The 18,673-nt window shown below is 34.9% G+C and overlaps 3 protein-coding genes across 4 annotated transcripts in view; 1 reads left to right on the top strand and 2 right to left on the bottom strand.

The window, feature by feature from the left end:
• Window positions 1–304: 304 nt before the first annotated feature.
• LOC107029736 (polyadenylate-binding protein 7) lies at window positions 305–6,740 on the bottom strand. Of its 2 annotated transcripts, none has more exons than XM_015231181.2 (10): window positions 6,466–6,740; window positions 4,517–4,635; window positions 4,216–4,409; window positions 3,822–4,081; window positions 3,622–3,728; window positions 3,325–3,514; window positions 2,458–2,735; window positions 2,164–2,286; window positions 1,075–1,257; window positions 305–759 (listed from the first exon to the last, which is right to left on the bottom strand). In XM_015231181.2, exons 1-10 carry the CDS (start codon window positions 6,629–6,631, stop codon window positions 562–564), a joined length of 1,818 nt encoding a protein of 605 aa, XP_015086667.1. In that variant the 5' UTR covers window positions 6,632–6,740; the 3' UTR covers window positions 305–561. The 2 variants fall into 2 exon arrangements, with proteins under 2 accessions (XP_015086667.1, XP_015086668.1); XM_015231182.2 differs by having other exon boundaries at window positions 2,167–2,286.
• A 1,993-nt stretch (window positions 6,741–8,733) lies between these two features.
• Window positions 8,734–16,325, top strand: LOC107031086 (ER membrane protein complex subunit 1). The gene is made up of 12 exons (XM_015232293.2): window positions 8,734–8,944; window positions 9,038–9,165; window positions 9,267–9,329; window positions 10,519–10,640; window positions 10,856–10,971; window positions 11,060–11,864; window positions 12,315–13,046; window positions 13,197–13,418; window positions 13,549–13,644; window positions 13,741–13,935; window positions 14,069–14,182; window positions 15,802–16,325. The coding sequence occupies exons 1-12, from the start codon at window positions 8,850–8,852 to the stop codon at window positions 16,060–16,062; spliced, it is 2,949 nt and encodes a 982-aa protein (XP_015087779.1). The 5' UTR covers window positions 8,734–8,849; the 3' UTR covers window positions 16,063–16,325.
• Window positions 16,326–16,438: 113 nt separating this feature from the next.
• Window positions 16,439–18,673, bottom strand: part of LOC107031087 (aspartic proteinase-like protein 2) — an 8,858-nt gene continuing 6,623 nt past the window's right edge. Inside the window, exons 9-10 of the mRNA XM_015232294.1 lie at window positions 17,297–17,368; window positions 16,439–17,161 (exon numbers count right to left, since the gene is read on the bottom strand). Coding sequence (XP_015087780.1) covers window positions 16,989–17,161; window positions 17,297–17,368 — 245 coding nt within the window. The 3' untranslated portion in view covers window positions 16,439–16,988. The remainder of the gene's footprint in view (window positions 17,162–17,296; window positions 17,369–18,673) is intronic.

The raw sequence follows: 18,673 nt of genomic DNA, 5'->3' as shown, positions 1-18,673 counted from the left end.
TATTTTTCTCACTTTTCTTAATCTCTCGGCTCTTTAATTGTTTAGTCTATTACCATCTTCACTCTTTCTCTATGACTGAATTGATTTGTAAACAAAATAGAATTTATGTACTGTTTTAACGAAATGGTGTGTTTTAACAAAACATCTGTAGTGCATAAATTACTCAATAAACAAAACTCGATGTGCAGAAAGAGGGGAACTTCATTCAATTGAGTCTAAGTTCTGCAGAAAGAAGGGAACTTTGTTTTTTCATCTTCCTAACACACTGGTATTCTTTCTCAAATATCATCTGACAAAGCCAATATGAAATGGAATACAACTATAACATGTAAAGAAATGACAACTTCAAAACACATTGTCAAACATAACATTGCCGACCCAAATGCTATAGCAGTATCATTAACTACAACAATTTTGTTTCTATCATGTCATATCGGAGAAGTATTAACAGCCACAAAATCATGGTACAAGTAGCCACCATACAAACAACACTTAGCTAGATTTATTTCTTAGTGACACAAACTTGATGGAAACCTCTCAACATTTTTGCATAATTCGTTGCTAAGTTGACTGCAACTTAGCAGAGAGAAGATTTGGAAGACATGAATCTCGAGGGGAAACTTCAGTCTTGGGGAAGTTGAGTGTCTCAATTGCTTGTTGCACCATTGCTGCCAGAGATTCTGGTGACTTGAACAATGATAAAAGCTCTGAGTTGTCCATTTCCAAGAGCATTCCTGTAACCTTTGCAGCAAGATGGGGCTACAAAAAGCATATTAATTTCGTTAATTCTCAGGGTAATAGCAAAGACTGATACAGAAGCTAGACCAGCTTTATATAACCAACGGATAACGAAGCTCAAAACTAAATGGCTTCAAAAGCTTCTTGACAGATCACCCACAACATCAGTAAAATTGTCAGAGATGGATCAAGTCCTCTTTAAAGTGTTTATCTACCCCTTGGGTAATCTATGAAGAACCAAAACAATTGCAGCAGACAAATTATTTTGCATTAGTGCATAGGGTAGCTATTATAGAAGAGAAAAGGAGGATTATAAAGGATAGAGAAAAAGCTCACCTTGTATTCACTAATTAGAGGATAAAGGTGGTCCCCAAGTATCTGTTTCTGCTGCTTAGGAGGTACATCAGTAAGCATGGTACTCAGGTTGTCTGAAACCTCAGATAATGATCCTTTTGTACTAGTGCCAGCAGAGAAAACACATCCTTTCTTCATACCACAACCATTTGGTGCATATTTGACCTGCAAAGCATGCATAAATTATGTGGTTACTACAACAGGGGTGCTTAACTGTGATCCATCATTCAAAAGAAAATTTTTAACTTTCCCAGGATACTTCTCACCCAGGTGAAGGCATGCACCAAAAGTAGGAAGCTTAAAACAATGAAGCTCATCAATGTACACATATTAGTGAATTAAAAAAGCAGCACTTTGTCATGGGTTACAACAATTTGAGAAATAGACTACAATTTCTTTTCCATGATAGGATTGTAAGAAGAATCAGTGCAGGCAGAAGTTAAGTAACAAGATGATAACCGAATTATGAAAAAAGATCTCAACTTTTAAAATACATATGCTAAGTAATCTGCATGTGAGATTAACAATTTTGCATCATATAAGCTAAGAAAACCACTAAAAAATGCTTGAGTTAAAAGATAGAGCAAATATGGGCTGAATGATTTATGATACTTTTAATTCTTGTAGTTACAGACTTACGGTTGCAACAATAATTCAAATCAATCGAACAGTTTCCGGCTAAAAATCACATACTTAACACTAGTTAAGTGGAGGCCTAGATTTTCAAATACATGAATAATTATCAGAAGATTCAGATAAAAAGAATATATGAAGAACACCATAAAAGGAAACATAAATCAGTACACAGAAATTGAAAATCAAATAAAAAAATATTTATCCTCATCCTGGCAAAATGATTAATCACTATTCTGAATAGGCATTTGAAAACATTATCTTTTTCCATTGAAGTAAAAAGGCAAGTCACACATTTTTAAGGGAGGAGTCTCAGAAAAACATTCAACTTAAGCATTGTAAATTGAAATATTGAACTATTACACTGTAGATCAAAAAATACAAGACTCAGTCGATCAAGATTTCAATTTATGGAAAAAGGATAGCAAGAAGTTTAACCACTTGAGTATAGCTAGGTTGTTTTGATGATGCCACTGATTGCTTCCAGTAAGGCACATCTGGAACTGGCATATGTCCGTTCTTCTTTCCCCTATATTGCCTATATTGTGAAGCACTAGGAATCTGAAAAATGAAACATAAGTGGTAAGAAATTTCATCTTAGGTTTAAACCTGAAGCATGCCCATGCAATTTAGTGCCTCCAGACTACTGCTGAAAATTTCAAATTCTGTTTATCCAACTCAATGAAGTAGTAAAATTGCCGAAGTATTATGAAAATTTACAGTTGGACTAACCAAGGAAGCTTGATAAGAAGGGCTAATAGAGTTTGGAAATCCATTGACCATCCAACCATGCCTCATACTCAGAGGCTGATACAAGAGCCCTGGTTGTTCAGATACTTGTAGATCACCAAGGGCTGGGTAGTACAGAGAGGAATATCCACCAGGGAAAAAAGCGGAAGAGCCAGCGAGACCTGCAATTCCTTGTGCATGCTTAAGCAGTAATTGAGTTTGCCTTTCCTCTTTCCTCTGAGCAATAGCCACATACAATGTCTTTTGGCCTAACATATATCCTGTGGAATGTCTAGCAACGTCAATATACTTGATAGGGACCTTAAGAGAAATTTTCTAACTTTCAGTACAAAGAATTTTGAGGCCAGAATTCCACAACAGTATCATCATATCTTGTTCAGATTCAACAAGAGAAAGTGGATGAACCATATGTGGGACAATTAGCCTAAACTCAACTAGACCAACCAAACAAAAAGTTGCTTGTCTGACATGATACCCATATAGGCATTACGGAATCTAAAGTTAAGGCCTGAGGCATTTGACAGAGACATGCATTTCTGCACTAAAATTCTGGAGTTCTATAACCCCTTAACCCTGAATTTCATGAGTATATCCATATTGATAGAGTCATTCAGGAACTCTATCCATGCTGTTACACTTCATTATTTCTGACACCTCCTTTAGAAAGAAAACAGTGTAAAGTAGTACTACTTATTTACTTAAGCTGGGATTTCTGTGCTCAAAAACGTAATAGGAAAGAAGATGTTAGATAGCACCAAAATTTATTGCAAGTACTAGCTCATGTGAAACAACATTCAGTGCCTTGACATTCACCATGATCTAGACCGAGTAAAAAAATATATAACTTACCATGAAAAGTATTCACCGCTTTATTGGCCTCCTCTGGTCTGGAAAAACATACAAATCCAAAGCCCCTGCTAACTCCCTTTTCATCTAGCATAAGTTTTGCAGAAGTGATTTTGCCACATCGACTGAACAGTTCACGCAACTCGTGATCCTTGACATCACCATCGATATTTTTGACGTACACATTTGAACCCTATGATGACATTAATCGTGATCAAAAAGTGGACAATACAATATAGTAAGACATCTTTTCTACAGTAACATATATCTTTTGAATGAGGAAATGAGGAACAAAGATACCTGGTACTTAATAAGTCGCGCCTTCCTTCTCTCCTCAAACAAACGCCTCAATATCTGTTCGCGTTCTGTTTTCTTTTGTGCTCTTGCTACATACAAGATCTTGCAGCCTGCCCAATGCATACAGGTCATATAAGACTCTTGAACACTGTAGCTGTTAGTTACATCTGAGAATACGACAGCAACATAAAATCAAAACCTACCAAGTTTTGATCCATTCATAGCTTCCCTTGCTCTCCTAGCATCATCTGGATTCTCAAAGTTCACATAACCAAAACCTTTTGAACATCCATTCTCATCTTTCGCAATGATCAAGCTGATAATTTTCCCAAATTCAGAGAACTTCTCTCTAAGATGCTCTTCTGAGATGTCAAGACCCAGGTTCTTGATGAACAAATTTGTATATTTCTCATCAGGGCTGGGCAGGACCCGGTCACTCTTTTTGACAAACTTCCCTACATACCTATCCATGAATGGATGCAAAAATTTTGGGGACAAAATAAGATTAAAAGTGTGCAAGAGAAACAGTTTTTTCTATATACTCTATCAAAGTTCATCAGGATCACAATAAATTATAGCCGAGAGAATTTCACGTACATCTCCTTTCCTCCAACAGCAGATCCATTGAGCTCCTCAATAGCAGTGTTTGCACTGTCCTCAGTCTCAAACTGTACAAAGCCAAATCCTTTACTCCTTCCATCCTCAGAAACAGCAACTTTACAGGATAAGATATTTCCGAACTTCTGGAATATTTCTTCAAGCTTCGTGCTGTCAATTGTATCATTTAGATTCTGCAGCAAAATCCCAAATCATTTTCACATAGGGATCAAAGCAATAAGGGAAAAAAAACTATTAAGATCTCAAAATGAATGACAGTTATCCAGTCCTTAAAAAGTACCTTGACGAATACATTTCCAGCTCCACTTCTTCTCACATCAGAATCACGACGGGACCAACTAACCCTTATAGCTTTTCCATTGAGGGTGGAATGATTTTTCACCTCAATAGCACGCACAGCTGTTCACATTTAAAAAGACAGTAGAAGCTTTCCATGTGAAAAATAAACTCACACAGATCTCTGAGGAAAAGAAAGTCAGATGTACACAATAACAAATCATAAGCAACCAAATAATTAGACAAAAGTTCTGTATTTGCAATCATTGTCCCTTTAGTCACTGGTTCAGAGCACGAAGCTTAATAAATGCTAACCACAAAAAAAGTCATGAGCTGATCTGTTCCGCTCACAGAGCAGGAAAAACCACAGCTTTCTCAGGCAACTAAGAAAAAAGATGATACAACTTGTACAATTTTAAAAGGTTAGCTCATACTTATGATAACAAATCACAGATCAGATCATACGGACAATGTTATGTCAACGGAAACAACATTAAGTGACAAAATGAGCAACTCACTGGTCCTCAACATTCCACAAAACAGAAACTAGACTACAAATCAATCAAATTAAAATACATAAGACCAAGGCAAATCATTCGGATAACCTTCATTTAGTGAATTCATCAGTGTTTTATAAAACATCAAGGCTGAAGTAACAGTCCATCAAAAGACAACACTACTCTCTGATGGACTTCATTGAAAGAACTACACAGATGACTCACACCAAAAAACAAACAATTTGACCAATTATAGTAACAAAATCTCAAATTACAATTAATTATTTCCTTAGCCACATCATCAACTAATCCATAGTAAAAATAACTTCAGTAATAGTCCACTGAAATGACTCACTGCAGAGAAGATCATTCCATTACTAATCAACATCATAAAATCCTCAAGATTTTCAGTTACATCTTCCCTCGATTGCAAGATATAACAATCATATAAGTAGACGCATAACTTGAACAAATAGCATGCAGGAGTAACCACAACAAAATAAATAAATACTAATAACAAACAAAGAACTCGCCAACCAGAACTATAGCTTCTTCCTCTCGCTCTCGGACAAACTGTGTTTTACTGATTATTCTCAATGATTCAGAATGAAATTAATCCAGCCATACAGGGGAGGGCTCACTATCAATACTTCATTTCTGGAGTCTGAACACCATCTATTACCACTAAATACAACTCCATCAATGAAATCTAACATTCCTTACATACCAGTGGAAATCCAATCTCGTCATTGTCCTTCATATATCATATACTGAAACAAAAAATGGCCAACTTCTCCTTATTTTTCCATAATAAAGAAATCTAACCCTGTCCTTTTCGTTTTATAAATGTATATTCACAACCGAGTGGATAACATATTTACCTAAACCAATAGGTTCTCGAGTCAATTACACAATTAGGTCCAAGGAACAAATCCATACAAACATATAGGATACACATAGGCACAGAAACACGAAAATATAAGTAAACAAGAACTGCATTTCACACAATTTCTTAGGAATAAAATTTAGTACAACTCCGTAAATACATATCTCAGTCTTGAATTTCCGCATTGATCAGTTATATAAGAAATCAAAACACAGTTTTTATATGAATTCGCCATGAAAACAAATGTCAAACTGAATTCCGCATGAACTTCGAATGAAGAAAACCGAACGGAAATTTAACAGTACAAGCGATACAAAACAATACAGTATACACCGTCTTGCTAAAACTTCAGCTGCATTCTTAGGAATAAAATATAGCTCTACTCCGTAAATACATATCTCAGTCTCAAATTTTCGCATTGATCAGTCATATAAAAAATCCAAAACACGAAATTCTCATCGAAATCCGCCATGCAAACAAATGTCAAACTGAATTTCGCACAAAATTCGAACGAAGAAAACCGAACAGAAAATTAACAGTGCAAGCGATACTAAAAGATACAGTATATACCGTCTTCAGAAGAAATGAAGTTCACGTAGCCGTAACAGAGAGAACGGCCCGTAGAAGAGTCGCGACAGACGCGAACGTTAACGAGGTTTTTGAACTCTGAGAATGCTTCGTAGAGTTGGCCGTCGGTCACAGAGTCGTGAAGGTCTCCGACGTATAGCGACGCCATTGTCCGGGCAAAACACGACGCCGGAAAATTCAGTTACGTTTTTGTATAACAGATGAATGCAAACTGAAAATTATAGAGAGAGAAAGTGCGTTAGCGAATTCTGTTAGTAGAGAGATAGTGAGTGGGGCGGAAAATCGTGCTCTATATATACTGTGAAAAATCAGTTTTAGAGTGTGGAATTTGGATGGAAATTCACTAATTACATAAAAATCTACTAATATATACTTTTTTTTGTTATTACTAATGACAAATTATTATTTTTTCTTTTTTTGGGTTAAAATATATATTATAGTTCACGATTCACTTTTAATAATAAAAAAAAATATGATCATGAAAAATTTATAAGATCTTATTTTATTAAAAAGAAGATAATATAAATATATTTAAATTATTTAGTATAAACTGAATTAGAATTCTATAAATTAACATATATATTCATATAGTTTGATATATTTATATAAGTCTGTTATAAAATCAAGCTTAAATACAAATATGAGATTTATAAGTTATTCAGTCTTAAGATGAAATATAAAATTTCATCCAATATCATTTTATATCCTTGCTAAATTCCCTCAAATTAATTGAAATAAAATTATAAACTCTTTGAAAGGAGTCAATCTATTACAATTACACTTTATTAACATACATAATAATTATTAATTTTATTTATAAACCTAAATATAAATTTATCATAGACTTAAATATTAAACAAGAATCTAAAATGTGCATCTTTAACCTCAAGTTTAATTCTCAAATTTCCTCCAAATCATCTTTAAATCTTTACTAAACCTTCTCAAAATTAAGTTATAATCTCTCTTAGAAGGAATTAATCTATTATAACAATATCTACTCGAAAATCAAAATAAATATAATAATTTTATAAAATCTATCGAATATCTAACTCAAACATACCATAAATATCATTCTATGTATAGATTAAGTAAGGAGTTTTGTTCAATCTTTAATGCGTCATTAAGTGCTTAGAGGTCTAGTTCCAACAAAATTCTTACTCTATTAATAAGTGATTATTTGTGAATTTAACACTTTATTTGGATCATTGTTACTCATTATTTCATAATGTATTGTACTCTATTGTATTGTATTGTATGGTAAATACAATGTTTGACTAGACTGTATTATTATTTGTTGTTGTTCAATAACATTTTAATTGTTTGGTTTGATCGTATCGCATTGTATTGTAATTTATAAATTTACTAAAATATGCTTAATTATTCTAGGGTAGGAGGTTTGTCTAAATTTAAATAATTAAGATAAAGGGTAAAATAGTATTTTGAAATATTATATATAATTGGAAAAATAAATTAAGTAACCATGGGAACACACCATGGTTGTTCCATAAAATAGGGGTTTTCATTGTTACGTAACAATGAAATTTAATAATACAATACAATATATTTTAAGTAATAATCAAAACAAACATTGTAGATATAATAACGATACAGTACAATACAATGGATAACAATGATCAAACATAGTGTAAGTGTTCACTATTAGTCATTAGGTATTTCTTCTACTCATTCTTTTTTGTTTGTCATCAACTAAATATCACAACTATTTACGCGTATAATAGATACTTGATACATAAATATGAATTATAAGATGCTTGATATCACCTGAAGATAGAAAAATTATCAAACTCAAATACAACAATCAAAGTAAGTATGAAGGAAAAATATTGAAATAATAACAATAATATAATGTTATAAATTATTGTACATAAATATGAGTTATAAGATACCTGATATCACCTGAAGGTAAAAAGATCATCAACTCAAATATAACAATCAAAATAATTATAAAATAAATTATCGAAATACTAACAATAAAATAATATTACAGTCAAAATATTATATGAAAATAAATTATCGAAATAATAACAATAAAATAATGTTACAATTAAAATATTATAAATTTAAAATGGTAAAAGGCAAAAACAAATATTACAAGAGTAAAGTTATTTATCTCTATCCCATATTAGTCGATCAATTTTCATTTTACGCTTAGAGCATAATTTTATCACAAATATAATATTTAATATTTATGCGAGGTAAAATAAGATAAAAACTAAAAAAAGAAAAAAGGGAGTAGTGATTACTGAAGGCCGGCTAAACCCATTGAGAACTCTCATTCGGCCCCCAAAAGAGCTGGAAACAATACAACTATATTCTCTCAGATCTAAATTTAATCGCCATTAGCTATGGCGATTAGAGCTTTTCTTCTATGTATCATATTGTTTTCATCGTCTTACACGTCTTTCGCTCTCTATGAAGATCAAGTTGGACTCATGGACTGGTAATTTTTTTTGTAATTTTTATCATTATACTTTGTGAAAGATGTTGAATTATATGCTTAGATAAGTGTTTGAGTGATTTGTGATTTGTGTAGGCATCAACAGTATATTGGAAAAGTGAAGAAGGCAGTGTTTCAAACACAGAAAGCTGGTAGGAAGCGTGTTGTGGTATCTACTGAAGAGAATGCAATCGCTGCTCTCGATCTTCGTCACGGCGAGATTTGTGAGTTATTATCGGATTGTGTTTGTTGAAATTAAGTGATTTTGTTATGTTTTATCCTTCGATGCGAATTTGTTGAATTGGATTTGTGTTTTTTTTGGCAGTTTGGAGGCAGATTTTGGGAGTCAATGATGTCATTGATGAAATCGATATCGCCTTGGGGAAATGTACTGTTACTTTATTCTGTTTATCTTATTAGTTTTAGCTAGTGGAAAATTGAATTGAATTTTGAGTGAATAGATTTACTTGCTATGTTTGTTTCATGCTACTTGGTTTACTTACTGAGCCTAGGTTGCTAGTATCTTTTTGTTTGGTATAAAGTTTGGCTGCATACTCAAGTGTGTGCTCTAGACACAATTTCAAAAACTTACAAGTATATGCTCCTTTTATATGGTAATCTAAGTGGTTTTATTTAGGACTATGCAAAAAGTAAACAACATGAAATAGTTGAATATGATGCCTCTGAATCATTGATGAGGGACAATGTCGAAGACCTTTTATGTGGATAGAGTGAGAAGGAAAATTAGGTCAATAATCGTTCACGTTACTTGGATTCTCTCTCTATATCTGTTATTAGACAGTAGTAAGCAGCTTAAATCTGTTAGTGTCCCTGCTTTGGAGAAAGAAAGACATCCATATCCTTACCACTGACTAATTCTCTTTTATTAGAGAACTCACCGGAATAGTTTTCTATTCAAATACCATTATCATTAAAGAAGCCTATGGGAGTTGACGTTCATGGAGAGTTGGGAAACCCATCAAAAAAAAATGGTGTATGGTGCCTGCTGCTATCTTTTGGTGCATCTGGAATGAAAGTAATTGGAGATGTTTTTATGGGATTTCAATTCCTACCACATTCTTAAATCCAACTGTTTGGTCTTATTATATAGCTGGTTCAACCAGGCCTATGTCTGCTCTTTAGTTATTTAGTAAATTCTTGTACATGAGCAGACCCCTTCTTTTGCTGTAATTTTTTGCTTTGCATCTTTTTGATGCCTTCTAATGAAATCTCCTTACTTAATAAAAAGGAAAAGGTTTTCTGTTCAATGTTTAAGAATCAGAGTCTTGACATCATGGACTCTCGGGAAAAAATGAAATAATTGTCTTTTTCACCATCAGTAATTTATTTTACTGTTACTTTTGATGGTTCAGTAAGTTTAATCTGTTCATCTATCCTAAAACTTTGATTCAGTTTATTCTTATGAAAATTTTCCTAGCTTGTTGCACCTTAATCTTTGGAGGGAAGGGCATGCATCCAAATTTGTTGGTGGAGCGGAACTCTATAAGTTGTAATGCTATAATATTATTTGGTACTGAAGAATGCTTATAGCTACTGGACTTTTTATTTCTTTTCAGACGTCGTCACCCTATCATCGGGAGGAAGTGTCTTAAGAGCTTGGAACCTACCTGATGGCCAGATGGTGTGGGAGTCATTCCTTCTTGGATCAAAGCCCTCTAGATCATTGTTGTTGACTCCAGTAAGTGCAAAGATTTCTGATTTACTATTTATTCCTATTACAAATTTGAAATGTGTACTACACCATAAACCTACCCTTTGTATGTTTCAACTTAGAGATGATTTTAAGTTAAGTAATTTCCTAACATACTTGAAGAAAATGTCATTTGTCATGTCGATGAAGAAACTGAGAAGTCAGTGAGACTGATATACAAATTTGTTATTTTCTCTTTTCAGACAAACTTCGGAGCTGACAAGGACAATGTTATTCTGGCTTATGGCAATGGTTGCCTGCATGCTGTTTCAAGCATTGATGGTGACATCCTCTGGAAGAAAGAGTTAGCAGAGAACGGGTTAGGGAACCTTATAAAACTATTTTACCGTGCTTTTGACCTAAATTTATGAAAAGGTCCATTTAATCTGTAGTTTCTAAAATTGCAGCATTGACGTTCAACATTTGGTTCATCCTGAAGAAGGTGACACAATATATGCTTTAGGAATTGGTGAGGCATCCCAGTTTGAAGCGTATGTAATCAATGTTAGAAATGGGGAGCTGCTGAAGCACAGTAGCAAGGGGTTTACTGGTGGATTTTCTGGTGATTTGTCATTGCCTACAAGTGACAAAGTAGTCGTGCTTGATTCATCAAAGTCAAGTTTAGTCTCTATAAGCTTTGTTGGTGGAGAAATTAAATTTCAAGAGTTCCAGATTTCTGATCTTCAGGGTTACTCAGGAGAAGCAGTATTATTACCTTCCAAACTTGCAGGAATGGTTGCCATTAAAATTGACAGATCTTTGTTGTTTGTTAAATTGAAAGATGAAGGCACACTGGAGGTAGTTGACACAGTCCCTCATGTTGAAGCTGTAAGTGATTCTTTGTCTTTTGCTGAAGGCCAGACCGCTTTTGGGCTGATTCAGCAAGATGGTGCTAAAATTCAACTTACTATCAAGTCTAGTAATGATTGGAAGAGCCATTTTCTCAAGGAAAGTATTGAATTTGACCAACAAAGGGGACTTGTGCACAAGGTCTTCATCAACAACTATGTCCGGACAGACCGAACTTATGGATTTAGGGCATTGATTGTCATGGAAGATCATTCCCTATTGTTGTTACAACAAGGTGCCGTTGTCTGGAATAGAGAAGATGCTCTTGCATCTATTATAGATGTAACAACCTCAGAGTTGCCTGTACAAAAGGATGGTGTCTCTGTTGCAAAAGTGGAGCACAACCTCTTTGAGTGGCTTAAGGTATGAAGCATGGGAAGTGTTTAAATTTGATATATGACAGAAAAATCATGATTTGCCCTAATTTATAATCTAGCTTATAATTTATGCAGATCTCTTTATTACTGTTCTAGGAAAAACATATAATGATTTTTTGTGTATTTACTTTTCTTTTCTGCTTTTATTATGGACCTAATATGAAACTCTGTTAAGTGGCAGTTCATGGAAGTCTATGTAATCAGTTTTCTGTGTACTTGAGGTCATAATATCTGGTATAAGAATTTTAGTGTATCATCCTTGGTGTTTGCTTACAATAGGCATAGCTGGGTAGTAAACATTGAAGTGCGAACTTGTGCTCTATCAAAAAAAAGTTTAAACTTGTGTTGTTCGATTTGATAATTACTTTGGTGTTGTTATCTTTCTATTTTGTTTTAGTACCTGATTCATTTTACTTCTATATTATTTTGTTGGAAGGGGCATTTGCTGAAACTAAAAGCGACTTTAATGCTTGCAACTCCTGATGATGTAGCAGCAGTTCAGAGAATAAGGTTACAAAGTGCTGAGAAAAGTAAGATGACGCGAGACCACAATGGATTTAGGAAGCTACTCATTGTACTTACACGAGCAGGGAAACTTTTTGCACTTCACACTGGAGATGGCCGAATCGTTTGGTCTCGACTACTGAATGCTTTCCATAAATCAGGAACTTGTGAAAGTCCAAGGGGGATCAAGTTACATCAGTGGCAGGTGCCCCATCATCATGCATTAGATGAGAACCCATCAGTCCTTGTAGTTGGAACATGTGGACATAATTCAGATGCGTCTGGTATTCTCTCCTTTGTTGATGCATACAAAGGAGAGGAGCTTAATTACTTAGCTCCTGTTCATTCCATTACGCAAATTATTCCTCTGCCATTTACTGATTCAACTGAGCAGCATCTACATCTAATAATAGATTCTGAGGGGTACGGCCACCTGTACCCTAGAACTCCTGAGGCAGTTGACATTTTTCAAAAGGAGTTGGGGAACATATATTGGTATTCAGTTGATATAAACAATAATCTCTTAAAGGGGCATGTGGTGAAGAAAAATTGCAAAGAGGAGATAGCTGATGACTACTGTTTTGAATCCAGTGACCTTTGGTCTGTTATATTCCCCTCAGATTCAGAAAAGATCATTGCAACTTCAACCAGAAAATTTAGTGAGGTAATCTTTTGCTCTTCTTTAAAATATCATTGTAACTTAAGCAAAGAAAAATTAAGAGAGCTGTCTTGGTAAAAGTTACCACAGATTGTGCTGCTGAACCTTGAGATTGTAGTTTTATATTCTTATTTTTTCTGCTTCTCGTTTTTTCAGGTTGTTCACACGCAAGCTAAAGTTAACGCTGACCAGGATGTATTGTACAAATATATATCTAAGAATTTGTTGTTTCTGGCCACTGTTACTCCTAAAGCAATGGGTGACATTGGATCAGTGACCCCTGATGATTCCTGGCTTTTTGTTTATCTTGTTGACACAATAACTGGCCGAGTGCTGCTCCGTATGTCTCATCATGGCTGTCAGGGACCTGTACATGCAGTAAGTTTTCCTTGACTCAGACCCTGTACTGCTAAAATAATTTTTGCTTGTAAAGATAATAGTCTTTTATCTCGATGTTCTTTTCTACTAGTAAGTTACCAAGTATCGTTACACGCCCCTCTATGTGAAGGTATTTAGTGAAAATTGGGTTGTCTATCACTACTTCAACCTGCGTGCACACAGATATGAGATGTCTGTTGTTGAGATCTACGACCAGTCTCGCGCGGTACATTTTTTCACCAATTCTTATCTTTCAGTTTGTTCTCTATAGACCTTATTTTTCATTCTGTAACCCTTGTTTACCATACTTAAATATTTGTAGGACAACAAAGATGTCCTGAAGCTTGTTCTTGGAAAGCATAATCTTAGTGCGCCTGTCTCTTCCTACTCGCGCCCTGAAATCATGACCAAGTCTCAATCTTACTTCTTCACACACAGTGTGAAAGCAGTAGCAGTTACCTCAACAGCAAAAGGCATCACTTCCAAACAACTGCTTATTGGAACAATTGGTGATCAGGTCAGATTTGCCTATCTTTTGTCCAAACACTAATAGCTTTACTTTCATGCTATTGTCTTGGTTAATGGAGTTGTCATTTGTTATTTTGCGTGTATCTTAGACATATCAAAATCCATATGTTGGTATAATGCAGGTTTTGGCACTTGACAAGCGTTTTCTTGATCCTCGTCGATCACTGAACCCTACTCAAGCTGAAAAGGAGGAAGGGATTATGCCTCTTACTGATACATTGCCAATCATGCCACAGGTGAGAGCTTTTTAAGCTTGCTGCAAAGGAAAAACACATTACATTTTGTTGAATAAAGAAATAGTCCTTTACATCAAGGGAGAGTTTTGATGGAAGGAACGGCATGGTAACGAAATAATTCCTTTATGTGCATTTATATGCATAGAGAAATATAGCTGCTTGATTGAAATGATAAATTTGGCCAATTTGTATTTCTTGATCTATGTATGCATTTGTTTGATTGGAGTAAAAACAGGAGGGGCAGGAGGAGGGGTAAAAATGGTGAGTATGGGCCATTTCAGTGTAGGTAAGAGAGTACATGATTGAGTACCTTCTTTTTTTTCTCGTTAAAGAGTTGAGTACTCTTTTATGTCAGATTTTTCAATAACTGAATGGGAAGGGAGTATATTATATTTGATTCAGTAGTTCAATTTCAACTTTACCAAAATACTGCAAAGAAAATCATCAATAATTCACCAAGGGGAAGTAAATCATTTCCTCTCTCCTCCCATTTTGAAACCAAAGATTAAGCAATTATGTTTTGCATTGGCTAATTAATAATGTTTATTAGTGGCAGTTCTACTCAGAAACGTAGAGTTTTGTAACCAAATTTGTTAGCATATTTCCTTTATAAAGCCTTTTGGCTAGAATCTCATAACGGGGCCAGTCTAGAGGCCTTAGTGATCATAATAATCCTAGTTAGTGGTGTTTCTAAGATAAGAGCATTTGATATTAAATCTACTTCTAGAACTTATGAGTTTTTTTTTTTTTGAAGCATTTAATATTAAATCTACTTCTAGAACATATGAGCTAGTTTTTTGAAGCTTTTGATGGTAAAGCTACTTCTAGACTAGTAATACTATTGTGTAGTACCATATTGCATCAAGAACGTGTAGGAATCTACTCCAGGTTGGTTTCTCTATTGAGAGAAATAATCACATCATTTGAAGGAACCTGGCATCTTTTTCACTCTAGACCGTGAAACTTGTTTGGTCTTGGTGATGCTTTCACTCTTTTAAATTTTTAGACTTCGTTAAACTTTTACGCCTTATGGCATTTTTTTTTTGGCTAGGATAGAGGGTAGATTGAATCTCGTGTTTGTCAGTTGGCACATAGGTGATCTTATATGCTGATATATGAAAGGACTTTGATCAAACAGAGATTTGTATTCTCACGTCTTTGTTCTTTGTGTAGCTCTCATTACCATTTTGAATTTTTATATAGGGTTACATACTCACATGTATACGAGTTGAAACTAGTTAAACTAAGTTTTGATGGATATCTTAAATGCTAGTATAAGTTCCTCTGATCAAACAGACTCATTTGCATGTGTTTCTAAAGAACTTGTGTTATTCTTCTCATTTCTCTGGATTTATTTCATGGTAATGTTATTTACATGCATCTTACAATATTTTATATAGGAATAAGAAATGAGAAAATACATCTCCCTCTCTTACATCATATGTTGGTCTGGAAAACTGAGTTGTCCTTCGAGATAGTTGAATTGAATGCTTGCAGAATTCAGACCTGCTAACTCTTAAGAACAAAAGGCATATCATAAATCGTTATCCGAGTCTTGTATTCTATATGGTACAACTATTAACAGTTGGTTCTTCATACTGACTTGATGGTTCTCGCAGGCTTTCGTTACACACGCCCTTAAAGTGGAAGGCCTTAGAAGCATAATAGCTATACCAGCAAAGCTAGAGTCAACCACCCTCATCTTTGCCCACGGAGTTGATCTCTTTTTCACACGGCTTGCTCCTTCAAAGACATACGACTCTCTCACCGATGATTTCAATTATGCTTTGCTTCTCCTTACCATAGTTGCCCTAGTTATATCAATTTTCGTAACGTGGATTTGGTCTGAGAGGAAAGATTTACAGGAGAAGTGGAGGTGAGCCTTTCAATCAACAAAGTGGAGGCAAGTCCAAAGCCATTACACTTCAGTCGTTGTACTGTTTTAGTACTCAAACCATTTTTTTTTTGGCACTTTAACTTAATCTTCTTAGATTAGGGAGTTAGGCTAAGTTGTATTTTTAGTAATTTTGTATAATTGGCCCTCGTTTAGTTTTTTCTACAGGGGAGAAAATTTGTGACATTGATATTTGATTTTGGTGGCAAGAGATACAAAATTTCACACATAAGTAGCTTGACAACAGTACCCATTTATGATCTTTCCAATATGCTAAATCATGTTCTGCTCATTAAATTGTGTGTTTTCTTTTCATTAATGCACTAGTTGTAGTCAACATATCACCACTAGGCAGACTAGTATAGTACTCAACAATTTCCATTATACTAAAACATTCTAAAATGTGTTGTTACACTGCCAATAAGACAAATAAGAACTGAAAATTTTTAACAAGCAGCAATGCTTACAACAGCAAATTGCTTTTACAATTGATGCAATGTGCATACATAGAAACCACTGTTTGACAAGAAGTCCAGGCCTTGAAAGAAAAAAATAATACTTCTACAACAGCTTGACCAATATGAAGCAAAAAGCACAAATTGCTCCCGTCTCGCGTCTAGTCATGCATCTTCACTTTGCCATCCTTCACTAAGAGGTTATTTACATGGCGAGTCAAAATAGACATCTAAATCGAGGTCAGAATGAACGTAGAGACCTCTTCTACTATACATGTGCAAGTCAGGACAGAGACGACATCTAAAGGACAAATCTTTCGAGGTCAGAATGAAGGTAGAGGCCATAATGAGGAAGAAATAAGCTCGGTGGGGAACTTAGTAATGACACAATCGCGAGCCAACTATAGTAATATTAGTTGGCGAAGCTTATAAATTACCAAAGGAAGTCAAAACTGAATTAAGTTAGAAATGGGGAACCAATCATAAGGACCAATAGTAGCAGAAGAGCACTAGCTCTCGTGTGCTGCAGACTGAACATCGCACAGCCTGATGCACCGTTCACACTCAACTGTCCAGCGTTGATAAATTCACCCTTGCCAGAGGTTATGGACACATTCACAGATGAGGAACCTATGATAAACATTAAAAATAGAGAACAAATTCAAAGGGAAGGACCGAGGAAGCAAGCCATGGCGCACAAAGTAAAAAAAAAAAAAACCACAAAAAATAAATAATAAACATCAGATATGAGAAGAGGGTACTTACAATCATAATCTGTCCATCCAATCCTTTGCCGAGCCAAGTCATACACAATGATTTTGTCTTTCAGAACAAGATCTGAAAAAACAAGAAAATACAGTGAGTGCAACCTAGATTTCTCGTTTATCTATGGATACGGAATCCTTGGAGAAATGAAGAAGCAGGGCAATGCAATAAGTCAACTGACAAGGAATAAAAGGTTCAAATGCCAAAGAATAGATGGAAAATTTTTGAGCATTTATACTTTTAGATCGTATAAAAAAGTTGATTCGTGGAAACAGTTCACCTTGGGCTAGTGGTGTTAAAAGGTCAAATCTCCTAACTTAAGCTAACACGGGAATTTATACCGATAAACCAGAAGATCAACTGAATAGCCAAAAGTAGAAGAATGTCTACGAGGGAAGAGAAGGAAAGCTCAAAGGCATATGCATGACAAACAAAATTTGCACTCGGGACGCATATAAATAGATCAATTACACTCTGTTCCAAACTAGTTACTCAATTATGTCTCTGTTCCAAGCTAGTTAAGGTCTAGTATATATATCATCTGTGACCATTCCGCTCTGTTTGACCTATTTCACTCCAATAGTAGATACTCCCCCTATTTCAACTTATGTGTCTTACTTCCTTTTAGTCTGTTTCAAAAAGAATGTCACTTCTACATTTAGTAACACATTAATTCCAACATCCTACCTGGCATTTTAATTAGGAGTACTCTACGTCAAACTTATACCAACACTAACAAAAGTATCTCTAATGAAATTATAAAGACTCCTGACAAACACTGGACTCGGTAGTGCAAAATCGAGCATTTACTCAACTAACCTGTATGATTGCAGGACCATCCAACATCCACATTTCTACGATACTCAATTAGTGGACATATACATGTCCACTCATTATATATTATTATTATTCGTCCCAAAACTGTCATACTAACTTATTTTCAATTTGCTGGGAATCATTCTATCCTCAACCATCAATGAACAATCGTGCAACACTCTTTCATCTCAACCAACATGTTTTAGTTTTTTGTGTCCTTTCCTCATTTACCTCCAAATTTTGCTATTCTACTCGAAGATTTGAGCGCAGATATTGTCTGCATTAAGCACCATAATTCTATCTGCTATTGCTTCATATTTAATACTTTTTAGGCAGGGATGCGGAGTGAACTTGCATTTTCTAGATAGTGTCTTGCATGTACTTATTCTAAAAACGTGCTATATAGAGTGCTTCACCATGGAGCTTCTGATTAATTTTGCTAATTAACGCTGTCATCTGCAGTTAGCATGCATCATGAAACCTCACCATTTATGCTACCAGATAACTAAGTAAAGACTCACACATTCAACGCGGACATAATCACACAACCCCCCCCCCCCC

Source organism: Solanum pennellii, chromosome 9, assembly GCF_001406875.1.
Source record: "Solanum pennellii chromosome 9, SPENNV200".
Lineage (NCBI taxonomy): Eukaryota > Viridiplantae > Streptophyta > Magnoliopsida > Solanales > Solanaceae > Solanum > Solanum pennellii.
The sequence above is the reverse complement of the archived record's forward strand: the minus strand, read 5'-3'. Positions and strand labels throughout refer to the sequence as shown.